Source organism: Corvus hawaiiensis, chromosome 3, assembly GCF_020740725.1.
Source record: "Corvus hawaiiensis isolate bCorHaw1 chromosome 3, bCorHaw1.pri.cur, whole genome shotgun sequence".
NCBI classification, from domain to species: domain Eukaryota; kingdom Metazoa; phylum Chordata; class Aves; order Passeriformes; family Corvidae; genus Corvus; species Corvus hawaiiensis.
In genome coordinates this window covers 3,975,005-3,991,998 of record NC_063215.1, presented here as the reverse complement: position 1 = coordinate 3,991,998, position 16,994 = coordinate 3,975,005, and the positions used below count along the sequence as shown (strand labels likewise).

Genomic DNA, 16,994 nt, shown 5'->3' with positions numbered 1-16,994 from the left:
CCATCTGCTTTAATGCATCATGTTAAAGTCAAGGTCTTGGAAAGGAAAAACACTGTCACAGGAGGCAAAAAGACTCCTGCAACTCCCATGCAGGATAACTGGCACCTAAGGAACAGCAGCAACCTCAGGTGTAGCAGGGGTGTGCAAATCAGGAAGGTCAGGTAGTGAAAAATAATATCTATTGAATAGAAGAACATTTCAGTAGAGTAAAAAACGTCTTTTCTCTAACAGATCTCTGCACCCTATCTTGAAACCCCCTGCTAGATACTTTTTTCCCTATTTTTTCCCCCTGGGAAGCTTTTCTTTTTAATATGTGAGTAAAGCAGAACAAATTCTCTCATGTTGTCTATGATCTCTTAATCTCAAACTCGGCACAGATACATAACACTGCCTAATGGAGGCAAAGCAAGAGGCATTTGATTAAATGTTTGATCTCTGGAGGAATGCACAGGCTCTGTAAAGCACAGTGCACAGCTCACAAATATTTTGTGGTTTATTATTGATTAAAAGCAATTAAAATTAATAATTGGTTCAACTGATAAAAACCACTTTTTTTCCCTGAGCTAACCCTGAAAAAATATCAGACTGCTTTGGCTGCAGAGAAATCTGGGATAGAAGTCATGCAAATTTACCTCTATAATGTAATTTTCTCCACTGCACGTGCAGGGCCATTCTTTGCAGCAGGACTAGCCATGACTTTAGAGCATTGAAATGACTGCTGACACCCCTGCTTAAATTATCGTGATTATAAATAAGTTATTAAACCAAAACCTTCAGGACATAGCTTTTTCTTTACTACACACCTTTCATGGTTTGGACAAGGTGAATGGAGCATGTTTTTAATCTGGAGTGTAACAACCAACAACACAGTGTAATATCACAACAGTGTTGGCATGAAGTTTTAGATAAATGCCTGACAAAAGTGATGGTCTTTTTTTGAAAGAGGCACAGTCTGTTTTGAGGGGACACAATGGAATAATGAGATCATCTACCAGGACCGCTGAAAATGGAGAAGACCTTTAAAATTTTTCAATGTGTGGAAATATCTCTGCTCTGGAGCCAGGCTGGGAGTGTTCTGAGTGTTCAGCCTTGAGAAGAGAAGGATCCAGGGAAAATTTAGAGCCCCCTCCAGAGCCTAAAGAGGTTCCAGGAGAGCTGGAGAGGAACTTTAGACAAGGGCCTGGAGGGACAGGACAAGGGGGAATGATCTTAAGCTGAAGGAGGGTGGGTTTAGATGGGATATTGGGAAAAACCTCTTCCTGTGATGAGGGTGATGAGGCCCTGGCACAGGGTGCCCAGAGAAGCTGTGGCTGCCCCTAGATCCCTGGAAGTGCCCAAGGCCAGGTTGGACAGGGCTTGGAGCAGGCTGGGATAGTGGAAGTTGTTCCTGCCCATGGCAGGGGCTGGAACTGGATGAGCTTTCAGGTCCCTTCAAACCTAAACCAGTCTGTGATTCCATGATTAGAGTGTTAGGACCACAAGATCAGCTGTCACAAGGGCAGGCTGGGTGTTCTTTGTTTTGATGCAGCATCTCCACTCTGCACCCAGTTCCTGCCCCCACTCAGCATCCACTGGTGTCTCCAGTTTCCCTGGGAAGGACAAAGGCACAAGAACAGACAAGGCCACCATGCTGAACTTCTCTCCCGAAGCTTGTCAGGAGAGTTTCTCAGGGAATAGAGCGCGAACGGAGCTGGAGACAGTGATAAATTTCCCTTCTGAACAATCAATAAAACTCTCTCAGCCCCGCTCAGGCCCCTACTGCAGATGCAAGGGCCATAATTACATTGTCAAAAAGTCGAGTTGCCCTGGCTGACTGAAACCCCCTCCTCAAAGTGACGGGTGATTGACAGGCAGTTTATGGGTGGCACGCTCTGACTGGCAGGGGAGTTGGCTAAAGCCAAAGGCAACAGTGAAATTTCCCAGTCTGCTACAACTACCGGAGCAAAGGACTGCCACTCATGAGGGAATTGTGGGAAACCCTTAGTCATATTAACATATCAAAGTGAGGAGCTGACAGCGCTTACTAAACAATCTGAACTCAACCAGAGCTGCAGAGCATCCCCCAACGTTCCCAGTCTGAAAGAGAAAAGGAATTAAAATGCGCTCTGTCCTGTCTTCGCCAAGACAGCCAAGAATTTGGAAACCTGCTTATTTAATGATTTTGATCTGAGATAACATATATATTCTTGTATATAAATGTATCTCACAAATGTATATTGCTGAGCATGTCAGCCTCTTTCACACATACATATGAAAGGGGCTGTCATGCTCAACATTTTGTTCTATACCACAGACCAGACTGATGCTAAATTGAAGACAGAACAGTAGATTTTTTTTTCCATGTCAGCAATATGAACCCAGTAAAGGACCCCACTACTTTCTGTCATGTTTTGTAGCAGGCTTCTACTGCTTCAATGTTAAATTGCAGATTACATGGTTTGAATGAACAATAATTGCAGCCATGCACTAGGGCTGAGCGTTGTGCAGAGCTTAAAAGTGACTTCTCAGCTACTCTGGATTTGTTGAATAAGAAATTGATATGAATTCTTGAATAAGAACTGGTTTTGAATAACAACAGAATAAGAGTTGGAGTTGTTCAGCCTGGAGAAGAGAAGGATCCAGGGAGAATTTAGAGCCCATTCCAGGGCCTAAAGGGGCTCCAGGAGAGCTGAAGAGGGACTTGGGACAAGGGCCTGGAGGGACAGGACAAGGGGGAATGGTTTCAAAGTGACAAAGGGCAGATTTAGATAGGATATGGGGAAGGAATTGTTTCCTGTGAGGGTGGGGAATCCCTGCTACAGGTTGCCCAGAGAAGTTGTGGCTGCCCCTGGATCCCTGGAAGTGTCCAAGGACAAGTTGGATGGGACCCTGAGCAACCTGGGATAGTGGAAGGTGTTCCTGCCCATGGAATGGGGGTGGACTAGATGGTTTTTAACATCTCTTCCAACACAAGCCTTTTGATACCCAATAATTTATAAAAAATTGAAACCAAGAGATGTTTCCACTAAGGGTCAAGGCACCTCTGACTCCACATATCTCCATCCAAGTAATCCTTCGATTGCAGACCTCATCTTCTTGTTTTCCTAGGGAATGGAAACTCACTGGGAATTATGGCACTGAGTAAAACAGATGAAATATCAGTGAGAAAAGACTCAAAGGTACTGATGTGGATGCCTGGGTTTGCCTCTCCATCACATCACTAACGTGAGACAGCAAAATGCACTCTGCCCTGTTTGTCTTCAGTTTGCAGGGTGATGGAGTCACCAAGCCAAAGATGATACAGGCTTGGAGTGGAAAGGAGAAGCAGCACAGGAGGCACAGCTGCCAGGAGTTGCTACTGGCTTTTCCTACGTTGCTAGAAAACAAAAAGCATGGAAAAGTGAAGGCTTGTGCTGTAAATTGCTGAAAATCTAAGGACAAAATCCTGGCTTACTGGGGTCAAACCAGGGATAGAAGGACACTTCAAAGTAGCAGAAGACATAGAAAGTGAAGCAGCAAAAGCTGTTGTCAGGCAAATTCAAATCAGACATTTCAATACTTTTCTTTAAAAAGAAAAAAAAAAAAAGGATTATTAACCAAATTAATCCCCTGGAAAAAGCCTCTAAGGAAAAAGCTGATTTCTGTCTCCCTTGATGTCCTCAAAGATCAAGCCTTTCTGGAAGGCAAGCTTTAATCTAAGGGGAATTACTGAGCTCAGGGCTGGGATAACTGTGTGAAACTCAATGGCCAGTAACGGACAGTCAATTCAGCCAAGATGCTTTAATAGCCCTCCTTCACAGAGGTCCTCCAGGAAATGGGGTAGAAATGCTCTGCAAAGCCACTTCACTGAAATTATTGAAGCCTTTTACAGATAGTAAATAATTGAGCTTTGCTGTGTCTCGATGAAGGGGTCAAGAGCACCTGATGTGGTGCTGAGGTGCAGCCCCACCTCTCTTGCCCCTGCCAGGATCTCCTTCCCCAGCCTCTGCTCCTCTCTCCTGATTCAGAAAACATCCGTTCACTGCCTTCACTCCCAACCCCACCTCTCCCAACTTTGCTCAGCTCCTGTGAGCTGGCAGGACGATGGCACAGAGGGGCAACTCACTCCCTGCCTGTGTTCAGATGTTACTCTCGGTGCCTGACTTCATTTTTGACTGAGAACCGCACATCTCTGTGCTCAGCCAGCAACAACTCTGCCTGTAGGGCACAGGGTGGAAGTTCAAGCCCTGCTGGAGGGTGTGAACGTCCACCAACAGGAAGGTTGACACACAAACAGAAGGAAGAAGAGACGTTCAGAAGGAAGAAGGAAGATGAGACATTCAGATGGCTTCTCTCTATTTCTTTTTCTCCTCTGTGACACTTAGAGCCTTTAAAAATAGCCCACTAGTGAAGAACTCGAAAAATGTGCGTTGCACCAATGTTCTGATTCATGCTGAGTTTGGACTTGAATTCTATGACCAAACTGGCCATTTTATACCCATATTTCATAGTGTTCAAAAAAAGCTCCATCTTTAAATTTTTCTATGCCACAATATAAGAAAGGTGTGGAGATGTTGGAATGAGTCCAGAAGAGGCCATGCTCTGAGGGCTGGAGCACCTCTGCTCTGGAGCCAGGCTGGGAGAGCTGGGGGTGTTCACCTGGAGAAGAGAAGGATCCAGGAAGGCCTCAGAACCCCTTCCAGGGCCTAAAGGGGCTTCAGGAGAGCTGGAGAAGGACTTGGGACAAGGGATGGAGGCACAGGACACAGGGAATGGCTTCCCACTGCCAGAGGGCAGGGTTAGATGGGATATTGGGAAGATGCATGTATTCCCTCTGAGGATGGTAAGGCCCTGGCCCAGGTTGCCCAGAGAAGCTGATGCTACCTCTGGATCCCTGGAAGTGTCCAAGACAAGGCTGGATGCACCTTGGAGCAACCTGGGATAGTGGAAGATGTCCCTGCCCATGGCAAGGAATTGGAATGAGATGGTTTTTACAGTCTCTTCCAACCCAACCAATTCCATGATTCTGTGAGAATCATGACCAAAGTTTCGTCAATTTATTTTTCTTCCAAAACCCTTTTTCCTTGTTTCCTTCATTTTGTTTTCTGTTATCCATTTGTCCTTGGCTTTTGACAAGAAAAAAAATGTACTCACCATGAATGGAAAGGGTCCCATTCCTCACTGCCAGGAATTTGACTCCATATGGAAATAATGGTGGAGAATGGAGGCTGCCATAGAGATAGATGTGTGCTTTGTGATGGAAAGGGGCCTCAGGGGATCCCACCTGGAGCTCTCCTCCATCAGAGACCAGGATGTAATGAGCATGCAGTTCTACAGGTCCTGGTCCAGTGAACAAGAGTTTGCCACCTGAAGACAAGAGAAGAACAAAACACAGTCATATATTCAGCCAGTCATTCTCTCACAGTCAAAGGAGCTGTGAGAAGTAGGTAAACAGAGGGGTTTGCAATAAAATTAAAAGGCTAAAATGTTACTGCATTCTGTGATATTTCCACCTTGCCCCTGCTTTCCCCTATGAATTTACCAACTTTTTACAGACCTGTTTAATCCGGTCCATTTTTTGATTCTACAACAGTCTGCATTTCTAGACTTGAGCAAGGCCAGTCAGCCTGGGCAGACTCTGCAACCACAGTGGAAGGAAGTTGTGTTTGGAAAATCCCAATTTTAACCGACTAAGTCACTTCATGTGAAAAGGGATATTCCTACTTAATTTGTATTATGTTACTTTTTAGATTACAACCTACTTGTGACTGGGAGAGGGTAGAGGAAACCGGCTTCGGAACATAAGAACTGGCAACTTGTTTAGATCAGTGGTTGATTTAATCCTGCAAACTCTTCCAGCTGCTGTTCAAAACCAGATGCTTCCAAATACAGCATAAGACACGTCTCCCTCTTAGCTGGCTGTGAGTTGATCTCCCCATCCCATAAAAAGCTCATTTTAATCCCTAATTAGAGGTTAGCTTCGCCTTAAAGCATAAGGTTTCATCTCCTTGCCAACATTTTCCTCCTACCAACTATTAGTATAACTGGATAAGATTTGCTAGTAATAAAGAACTGGTCTTTGGAATCTTTGTGATATTTGGTCTCAACGACTTCTTGAAGCAATGAATTCTGTGGGTTAAATGCATAGTGCATGAAAAGCCATTTCCATGCCTTTTTTTTTTTTTTACTCAAGCTCTTCAGTTCTGTCAAATGCCTCTCTTGTTCTTGCCTAGAGTGAGCCGAAAATGCCAGTCTGTCACCTCAGGATGGTTTATTCCATTATCTCCTTTCATATCTCCTCTCCTGTGTAGGACACTGTCACTATCTTTACAGTGGATGTGGACAGAGTGGACTCTCATTCATTTCATGGGATATGCCTTCCTAGGTCAAGCTTGTTTCCCAGGGGCTAGTAGGGAAATTCCCAAAGTCTGGAAAATTCAGACCTTTTACAGAGGGTCTACCACGCTCCCTCTGTGTGAAGTAGCTGGTAACTGTGCCAGCTCATCCCATAGCCAGCTTGCTACTGGTGGAAGCAGTTTTTAATGGTGATCTCTCTACCTACCACACAGTTGGCTCTCTTGCCTCACAGATTCTTCCCTGTGAAGGTGGTGAGACCGTGGCACAGGTTGCCCAGAGAAACTGTGGCTGCACATCCCTGGAAGTGCTCAAGACCAGGCTGGATGGGACCCTGAGCAACCTGATCTAATGGAAGGTGTCTGTGCCCATGGCAGGGGGTGGAACAAGATGATCAGATGATCTTTAAGGTCCCTTCCAACCCAAACCATTCCATGATTCCGTGATAATGCTACCAACCCTTAGCAAGATGAAGGGAGATCAGACATCTGGTTTAATTGCAGTATTTAGACAAAAAGAAAAAAAAAAAGAAGTAAAGAAGTTCTGATATAAAAAACAGATTAAATACTACCTTGATCATTGCTTGCCATTGCTCATATTCTGCTAATCTTGATTTCCTTTTTTATTCTTGCATGGAGGGGCTTTCATTGTTTCATTGATTTCCTAAGTTTATAACAAAGTCTTTTAACTTAGTCCTCATTTCCTAGGCTTATAACAAAGCCAGTATTTGAATGGGGACTACCCATTAAATATTTTCTTTCTAGATTTGAATGCTTTCTACATATTTTTTTAATAGAAAACACTTAATCAAAGAAAGAGATAAATCCCACATTTTCTTGCTTATAACCACTGGGAACCACAAGTTTGCTCTCACAAACACCAACACCCCCCATGTGTAAATTGTCTCTTTCCCTAGACATACTTTTCTATGTACAAATGTATTAATGTTGAGCCTTTATATAGAGTTTTTGCAAATTATACTGCATAGATTGTGATGAACCAGAACAAATTTCAGCTTGTTTCATGTAAAACAACACAAGATCTCTTACTCCAGCAGCAGTTTTAAAGCCCTTGAATGAGACTGGACCTGTTGATTTAAGAATGTGTATTCTTGAGGGAATATTTAACGTTTTCATTCTATTAGCATTATTTGGCAATAAATGGACTGCTGGTCCATCTTCCTCTTGTGATCTAATTTACCATCCTGTTCGTTCCCATACTGAGAACAGAAATATTTATTAAATACTTTTGCCTTATAGCAGCAGTGTTAATAATTTTATCACAACAATCTATAAATGGAACTGTAAATCACTGCGATTTATTTCACTCCTAACATAAAAAAAGACATCTTCCCTAAGGTCTTTATTGACTTCCTATGCTCTGTTTCCAGTGAAATACAGTCATTTCTGTTTCCACCTCTCTTCATACAATTTTTAATGAGTATTTTAATTTGCTGCCATGCTGTACCACTGAACCAGGAGGCCTGGTAGACAGTTGTCCTATCTTTTGATTGCAAAATCTGTTCTGTCTCAAACAAGATTTCCCAAGTTTCAGTCACCTTTTTCCCGTTCAAAATTTTCAAGCTGTTGATCAAAGACTTTCCATATCTTTTGTGGATTTCTGAGTGTCAGAGAAGCTTGGATGCTGCTGACTGCTCTGCACTAGGTGCAAGTACAAGCAATAGTCCCACCACATTCCAGGAGCAGCTGGAATTCCAACAGGAGCTGTGCACACCTGGCCTCAAGTTTGACCCTTCCAGGGGGAAATCAGAGTCATTGAGGTTGGAAAAGACGTCTAAGATCACTGAGTCCAGCCATTAACCCAGCACTGTCAAGTCCACCACTAAACCATGACTCCAAGCATCATGTCCACACATTTTTTGAACGCTTCCAGGGATGGTGAGTCCACCACTCCCCTGGGAAGTCTGTTACACTGCTTGACTTCCCTTTCAGTAAAGGAATTCTTCCTAATATCCAATTTAAACCTCTGCTGGTGCGACTCGAACACCAGAAGCCCTTATTTTAGGAAGAAATTCTTTCCTGTGGTGCTGGTGAGGAACTAGAACAGGTTGCCCAGAGAAGCTGTGGCTGCCCCACTCCTGGACATGTTCAAGGCCAGCTTGGATAGGGCTTTAAGCCCTATCCAAGTTTAGTTTAAGGAGTCCTATCCACAGCAGAGGGGTTGGAACAAGATGGTTTTAAAGGTTCCTTCCAACCAAACCATTCTATGATTGTGGGATTCGCTGTATGTGACTCTTTTGCTTTCCCTTAGAAGCAGCAGTCAGACCCAGCATGTAACCCTAGAAAATGGACAGATGAGCTACACTTATGATCACTCCACAATGCCACTGTCACCTGGCTCTTTGCAAAGCTTCTGAAAACCTCTCAGGACAAATCCAAATGGTGCTCAGTCTTTGGGAGATAATGCAGAGAAAAAAGTTAAGTTCAACTGCTGAGGATAAAAGAAGAGCAGCACCACAGAACAGAAAAGAAAGCATTAGGAAGGACTCATTTAACCATTTATCAGTCTATATGTAAAAAAACCTCTGGCCAAACTTACAAATTCTTCTGTCCAAAAATTGCATATTGTCCCACTAACCCTCTGTGGTTTTTGTTGGGTCTGAATAAATATACAGTTTCTGCTTTACAAGGTTGTCTTCCCCTTTTTCTAAAAAGAAAATAAAAGTTACGCTTCCTTCTTTTATTGCACTTGACCCCTTCTCTGAAAGCAGAAAGCAGGAATATTGCTCAACGAAGCCTTTGGCTGTGACCTTCAAATTGTTTGTTATGGCTGCGCAGGAAAGCAAAGTCCTACACATGACCTTGAGGGTGATTTTATAAAAATCAATCAACCACTGTTATGATGGCCTCCCCACCAAGCAAAATAAATACAATTAAGCCCATCATCACTTCTGTACAGTAATGTGCAAATTCAATGGGTCTCTTTAGGTGGAGTGAGGGAGAGAGGGGAGAAATATGTTGAGGCTATTTGATACTTTGTGAGAACATCAGAAGCACCATTCTTCTCAATTAACCCAGCAATTAGCCTCCACCTCTGCACGAACAGAAAAGAAATCTTTCTTTATCTGTCTTTACCAAAGGGAAAAAAAAAGGAGGAAAAGAAAGAAAAAAAACAACAAGGCAATTCCATCTGTCCCACAGGAGGGGAGAAGTGGCCAGACCAAATAATTTAAAAAAAATAAATATTAAAGAAAACAAACCTGATAATAAAGTGGGAGGTTTAATTTGCTGAAAGGATAATTACAACACCACTGGTTTTGTGAAAAGAGATTTACCTCCTGAAGTCCTTGGGAAATGGTGGAGGACACGCTCAAAAGTAAAGGACTTGGAAAGGGAATGTTTTAACAATTCTCTCTGTCAGGCGGCATGAACTGACTCATGCAATGCCACAGCTCAGGTATCCAAAACATTAACTATGACAAGAGGCTGCATTATGCACTTCTGAATAAAAAAAGAAAAGGATAATGACAGAGTAGAGGATTGGGAGGATTGGTGTGGGGAGTTTCTTCTTGCCTCTGTCATGAAGATTCACACTAGCAGACACAGCAGCTTATATCCCTTCTCAAAAACCTAATTTTAAATAAAAAAATAATTCTAATATAGATATTCTCATAACGCATAAAAACAATGTCATTTTCCCTCATTTAGGTTGTGATGCAGACTGTTCTAGAGATTTCTTGAAACTGGAGAGAAGCAAAGTCCCCATTCCAAAGTACACCTTTAATTTGGAGACCTTTTCTATTACAATCTTTTGAGGCCACACTTTGCATTCACTGTCAATATTTTTCCTAATGAACAGCTCATTAGGGAGCTGGGATAAAAGTAACATGTTTATATTTAGTTCTACTTCAGACATTCACTTCCACTTCATATTTGATTTAATTCTACTTATTTATGTAAAGCCGAATACGGTATTAAAGCAAGCAAACTACAAGAACAGTGCTGGATAGTCTCAAGGTTTTTTTTTTCAATAATCAAGTGGTAGAAGAGTATCAACAAAATGGTCTTATATATCACTACTGTGTCATAATCTTCAATTAACAGGAAATTTCCTCTGCATGGAAGGGGATTTGCAGATTGAAAGCTCATCCTCTCACCTAGACTGCTCCTTCCCATCACAGGGGAGATCTGCTCTGGTTGTTCCATGACCATGAATAACATCCCCGCAGCCTTCAGCTTGCCCTTACCAGCTCCTCTCACTTGGTGTTTCACATGACAAAGCCACAGAATCTCCCATGAGACAGGCTCAGGCTCAGAAGTTCTATTCCTGGCCAGCATCCCTGAGTGGCAAACAGCAGGATGCCACTGCCAGAGCTGGAATAGCTTTGCTTGATCCTTTAAAACCGCAAGGCTTCAGTGTGCTGGCAGCCCTCTCACTGCTCATTCTTCTGCTCCAAGGGTGTCCCTGGTGGGGCCTCCAAGCAGGAAAAAAAAATCCCAAAGCAACTAAAATCTTGCTGTGTACAGAAAGAGGAAAACAGAGTTTATGAGCTTCAAGAAAGACAATTAATTATTTCATGGATCTGTCACCTGCCCCCTGTTGACATGCTCATAGGACATTCCAATGAGCCAGGAAAGTTGTTTGCTGGTTGGACTATGGCTGAACAAGATGCAAAGGGGAATTCTGTGATATTGGCCCCATCCAAAAGGCTGCTCGAACCAAGAGTCCAAAATTCATCCTGTACCTCCCTCAAAATATTCCTCCATGTTCACAGCACACAGGTACAGATCCCGGATTAGCTCTGAATTCAAATGCTTACATATTTCCACCAGCACATCACTAACATACTCACAAGTTAAGCTTTTATTCCAGCATTTTGTTGGATGGAGGCCTTAATCCATTCCTGGGAGAGGAACCAGCAGCTGCTTCAGTACTCTCAGACAGAATTCATCTCCCCAGCCTGACAAGCCTTTGTTTTTTGGCTTGCTGTACTCACAGCCATCTGTTCAAATGGCACGTGCTCCCTTGGAAGCTGGTGAGGCTTTTCCCTTAGAACTCAGGAGCCAGGCAGAGGCAATTCGGATTGGCAGCCCAGAAGGTGCTGCCATGGGTGTGTCTCCTTCAAAGAACTCCTTCCATTTCTTCAGCTCTCAGCTGGCCTTTGAGATACTTAGCAACACCTTTGATGGATTTGGAAGGGGAGAGCTGACTTGGTGAGGAAGAGGTGTGGACGCTCCAGGGTGGCTTCTAGCTCATCTGACATCATCTGGGACCTAACTGAGGAGCTTCCAGGTGCACCTTGTGAAGGCACCAGGTAAACACCACCCACAGAGGTATGATGAAAACAAAGGTCCTTGGGACTTATTTCAAGTCCCCAAATGATAGACATTCAAAAAATGCACATCTGGAAATTCTTCCCTGTGAGGGTGGGGAGGCCCTGGCACAGGATGCCCAGAGAAGGTGTGGCTGCCCCTGGATCCCTGGAAGTGTCCAAGGCCAGGTTGGATGGGGCTTGGAGCAGCCTGGGATAGTGGAAGGTGTCCCTGCCCATGGCAGGGGGTGGAACAAGATGAGCTTTAAGGTCCCTTCCAACCCAACCAGTCTGTGATTTGTGACTTCCTCCTTCCATGACAGTGATTAGAGGAAGGAGTTGGTGCTGCCTCAGGTTTCTGCTCAGTCTGTGCCAGAGCTGTGTTCAGTTCCTTGGCCAGGATTAGCTTCCACAGATCTGCTCATCACGCAACATCCCAGAGGAGTCTCAAGAGCTGCTGAAGTTGCAGCAAATCAATTTATTTGGCAAGTGAGAGCCCTGGGAGTCCAACATACATCCTGTAAGCCCATCTGGAACATGATGGCGAAAGAAACCTGCAGCCCTCACCCAAACATGAACCAGGGTTTGCAGCTGGGGGAGGATGTGAAAAGACCCACACCTTAAATTGCTACTGACTCAGGACCTTAGAACCCCTCCTCCAGGAATGTCCACCACTGCGGGTTGCACACTACTGGCTAACACTGAATCCCTGCAGAAAAACGTACTGAAAAATAAAGAACTGATGCCTTTCACTGGTTTTCCATGAAAAAAGACAGGATTTTAAAGCTCTAAGACTGATTATTGAAGTCTCACCATAACAATGTAGGAAAATATCACACAGTGACAGAGAGAAATAGAGCTGACTTTTCTTCCTTTTAAATCTCAATTAAAAAATACATTGGATGAAATTTCCCATTAGCTGGTACTATTTGTACATCCCATGTTCTTTCTTTAATTAAAAAACATGCTTATTGCAATACTGCCAGAATCGTTTTTACGGTATTTTAATTGTAATGTCTCTGCCTGATTAAAAAAAGAAAATATGAACTGGAAAATGCCTGCAAAAAAAAAAAAAAAAAAAAAAAAAGGATCACAATGTATATTCAAATGGATTGTTCAAAATGGCACAGGAAACACCATGGCAGGAGCAGGTTCCAACTGTGCCTACTGACAAGGGATTTAAAAATGAGTTTAAGGATTGGTTGATGCCATAGACGAGAAAACAGAGGGAAAAGCTTTTTCCTTCTTTCACTGAATTAAAACCCAATATTTATCAGCAGTGACTGAAGGGAGGTTACTTGACAACTATTGAAGTCAGTGTATCAGTGAATATTTGATGCTTGTTGCTAATGGCATCAAAGGCGAGGAAAAGACAAGCAAAATCAATATCTGTGTTTTCCCTACTCCCAGATTTACTCACAGGATCCATTCTGGCCACAGTCTGATCAAAGCGTAGATTACAAGAAATTCAAAATATTCACAGAGTCAGAGAATCAAAGAAAAACTGCACGTGGCACTCAGTGCTCTGCTCTAGTTGACAAGGTGGTGTTTGGTCAAAGGTTGGACTCCATGATCTTGGAGATCTTTTCCAACCTAAATGATTCTTTAAGTGAAATTGAGCCTTTCCCACTATAAGGATCAAAGCAATCTTCTCCCTTATGCCTGCAAGAGTGGCCACCTCAAACCTGCCATTGCAAGTGCAACAGCCCAGGTGGGGATCTTCAATTCCACCGGGGTGTACTGGCAGTGTTACCCCAAAATTCACCTCCAAGGAACTCCTGAAAAACCAGACAGCTTCTTTTTTTTGGTCTCCAGACCTCCCTAGACCACTATAATTTCAAAGAAAGGCAACAACACATCTGAGGTATCATCCCATCAAACACAAAGAAGTTCCTCCAGCATAAGAGCCTCACAAAGGAAATTTCCATCTGTCCTGGGTTATCATAAATATTTCCATACTTGTGATGCCAGGATTACAAAAATAACTGCAATCTGCTGAACATACAGAATTATCTACAGTCTATCTTGTATCTCTTCCCCAATCAGTCTTGTCTGAGCCGTTTCACAGCCAGACTATTAAACTTTCCACTCTCAATATCCACATGTTCATGCTCAGCTTGTTGAGGAGGAGGGAGAAACTGCTGAGCCCTTGTTGCAGTGAGCAGAACCCAGCTGCCTAATCCTATTTTCCTATTGTTCTGACCTCCAGATCTTCTGCCCAGACAGTCTGGCCATTCCCAGAACCACTGTGTATTTGGAGTTATATATTAATACAGCCAAAGAAGAGTCACTTTAAGACTGCATGTGAAATTGGTGTCCTTGTTCTAACACTCTAAATAATTCCTGCAATGCTGAAATCATCAAAAGGAGACAACACAGAGCAGTATTCAAAATCCTTGTGGTGTCTTAAGAGAAGGGTAATTTCAATCAATGGGCCTGTAAATTTGTGTTGGGTTTGCTGGATACAGCACCAGAAAATGGGCAGTGTAGCAGCAGTGGATTCAGTAGCATTACAGGGTTTTTTCATCCACAAAGCCTTTTATTTTCAGCTTAAGAGTGCACAGACAGCCTGATGCTGAGTCATGAAAGCCAAAGGGAGTAGAGCTACAATTCAATCCCATTCTCCAGCACTGACTAAGAAAAACTCTCCAGGTAGAATAGGAATGGGATGTTTCAGTCAAAGGACATATTTCCACCTTCCTTGGGGGTTAGGGGTTTACTGCCATGCCCATCTTGCACTTGGGGAAAGTGGTTGATTATTTGATGTGCTCAGGGAGTTGGTAGCTGCTGCTCTGAGGTATCACCTGTGATTCAGTTTGAGATGGGTGTCTATAATTCCTAAGATGAACAAGTCTTTGGTGACGTGTTTCTATCAATACAGGACCCCAAACAGCTCCCTTGTGCTGGACAACTTAAAAAAAGGGAAGGTGAAGAAAGATAAATCTTGGCCTTATTTCAGAGTAGATCTTGACATGTCTTGATTCCAAATCTAACCAAGGGTAAACAGCCAGAGAACCCATGGAAGTGGGAGTGGATGCAACAGGCAACTTCACAAAACTCAGATAAAAAATTCCCGTGGAGGTTATTGTTTGTAAAATGTTTGGTTACTCTGTTTGCTACAAAACATTGGAGAATATAATCACATCTGGAATATTCTAATGCTGCTTTTCTAACTAAATTGACATTATAAACCAGACTTCTTGGAAAACATGATAAAGAGGAGGAATGATTTGAATGTCAGATGAGACAAAGCCATAAAGATACTACTCCAGACTTCATTAAATTCAATCAGAGCTCCGGTAGCTTCATGAGTGCTGACTCATAGATCAAATGAGCCTTTGAATAGGTCCAAAGTTCAGAGGGTTTCTGCTCCAATATTGTGCCCCAGTTCTGCACAAAGTCAGTGACTGAGCCCCAAAATCTTCATCCAGATTTGCAGCCAAAAGGAATCTGGTGTTCTGACCTGTCTCCTCTAAAGTATGTCATAATCACAATGAATCTAAAAAGAATCTTGAATCACAGATTTAAGATTTTCACTGGGGAAAAAAGTTGTACCAAAGTGTTTCACCTTTTTTTAATCTCAAATTCTCAGCTGATTTTTAATTTTGTTTTTAAGCAGGAATGATGTCTCATGTAGCAAGTCTTGAAAACCTCTGAACATTGACTGAGCATGTTCAATCAGTTTTGGAAATGTTCTCACGATAGAGATGAACTTGCAAAGATTTATCTTTATGGAACTATCATTCAAATTTAAATTTAAAAATAACTGTCAAATGCATGAGTTTCACCATCATGTCAATGAAAAACTAGTGCCTTTAATATCATTTTGGTATAAAAGCAATTTTATCAGCAAAGATCCAAGTTTTTACACATATAAAAACTCCTGTTTTCATTTTTTGAGCTCTATTTCAGCAGAGGCTTAACTTTGAGCAAGCACTTTCACCAGCACAACTTATTCCCTTAATACCAGGCATGTGTACAGCAGTTTCCACAACCAGGACCTAGCTTCCAGGGGGGAATATTTCTGGCATGGAATTACGAGTCCTTTGAATTCTTACTTTGACACCCACAGAGATTTCTCACACTTATTCTGGGTCTATGTATGGCTACATAAATCTGGCAGATCCAGGGCTTCCCATCATAACCATGCTCAGTTATTTACCTACTGCCCACCAGCTGTTCTCTAGGATTTTGGATTATTTAGTGCATTCGACAGCTGTGACCTGCAATTCTGTAATGCCATTGATTTTGTAAAGGTTTGTGACACACGTGCCTCAAAGATGCCGATCAGAACAGAGGTGATTATTGTTACCAGCAGTGCCATTATCACTGAACACTGCACGGGAGAGAAGAAATTTTGGCTGGGGAAAGAAAAAAGGGGAAAAAAGGCCTTTTTGCTTATATTGTCATTATGCCTCAAAGAGCATAAACAATTGCTTCTGCACACAGAATAATTAAATTCTTGCCCTGTCCCCCATCACTGCCCCCTTGCATCTACTGAGAGCAGGCTCAGCCTGAACAACCAGGTGTCTCCTCTGATGCTGGAGCTGGGGAATAGAAGGAGAGATTAGGGCCGTGAGAAACCCCAGCCCTGGAAGAGGAAGAGCACCGAACCCCCCTCCTGCAGACCTTTGAGATGCAGCAGGTTGAGGACGCTCGTGGTGGTCCCCAAGAGCAGGGTCCGGCCTTCTTCTATCGTGACGTTATCGCCATCTCGCGGCTGGTGGCCAGCAGGCCAGCTGGAGTCCTCGTCCCACCGGCCACAGAACTGGAGGGCAAGCTGGAAAGAGAAAGAACCAGAGAAGTTCAAAGCTCACCCCATTCCCACCTTTCCAGAAGTCAGTTTGCACAGGGAACAGTGGAGGAGATGCCAGTGCCATGTCCAGCGTGGCACTGGCATCTCCTCCACGGTGTTCTGGGCAAGCTGACTTCCAGAGGGATCCTGGGTAAGGCAAAGGAATAGAGGGATATTGGCATTGGAGAGGTCCTTGGCCTTCAGGAATGCCTGTCACAGTTTGGGGTTGCCCCTTGTCTCATTCTGGTCTGGGGAATGAGGGGTCTGCTGCCGGTCTGGCTGCGGACCGACCACAGGTTTCCTGGCGTGTGTCTCTCTCTGCCTCCCAAAAAGCAGAACTGCACTGCTGTTTCCTGGCAATGTCATAAAAATAGCCTGAAGAGCTCAGAATTAAAACATCCTGCTGGATGGGCAGTATTTTGCTTTAGAGCTTTTTTTTTCCAAAGGCTCTCCTGCCGCTCATCCGCATTTAGACAGACATTCCTCCTCTCAAATACCTTTTTAGCTTTCTCAGCTTATCCAGTGTTATTATTGCCTCTGCTTTGAGGGTGAGCACAGCAGTCCCAAATAAAGCCCTGAATAACTTGAAAACTGCTAATAGACTGTCTCATGGTG

At 43.3% G+C, this 16,994-nt stretch overlaps 1 protein-coding gene across 1 annotated transcript in view; it reads right to left on the bottom strand.

The window, feature by feature from the left end:
• Positions 1 to 16,994, bottom strand: part of PKHD1 (PKHD1 ciliary IPT domain containing fibrocystin/polyductin) — a 244,172-nt gene that overhangs the window by 151,122 nt on the left and 76,056 nt on the right. The window contains exons 36-37 of the mRNA XM_048299521.1: positions 16,214 to 16,364; positions 5,113 to 5,325 (exon numbers count right to left, since the gene is read on the bottom strand). Coding sequence (XP_048155478.1) covers positions 5,113 to 5,325; positions 16,214 to 16,364 — 364 coding nt within the window. The remainder of the gene's footprint in view (positions 1 to 5,112; positions 5,326 to 16,213; positions 16,365 to 16,994) is intronic.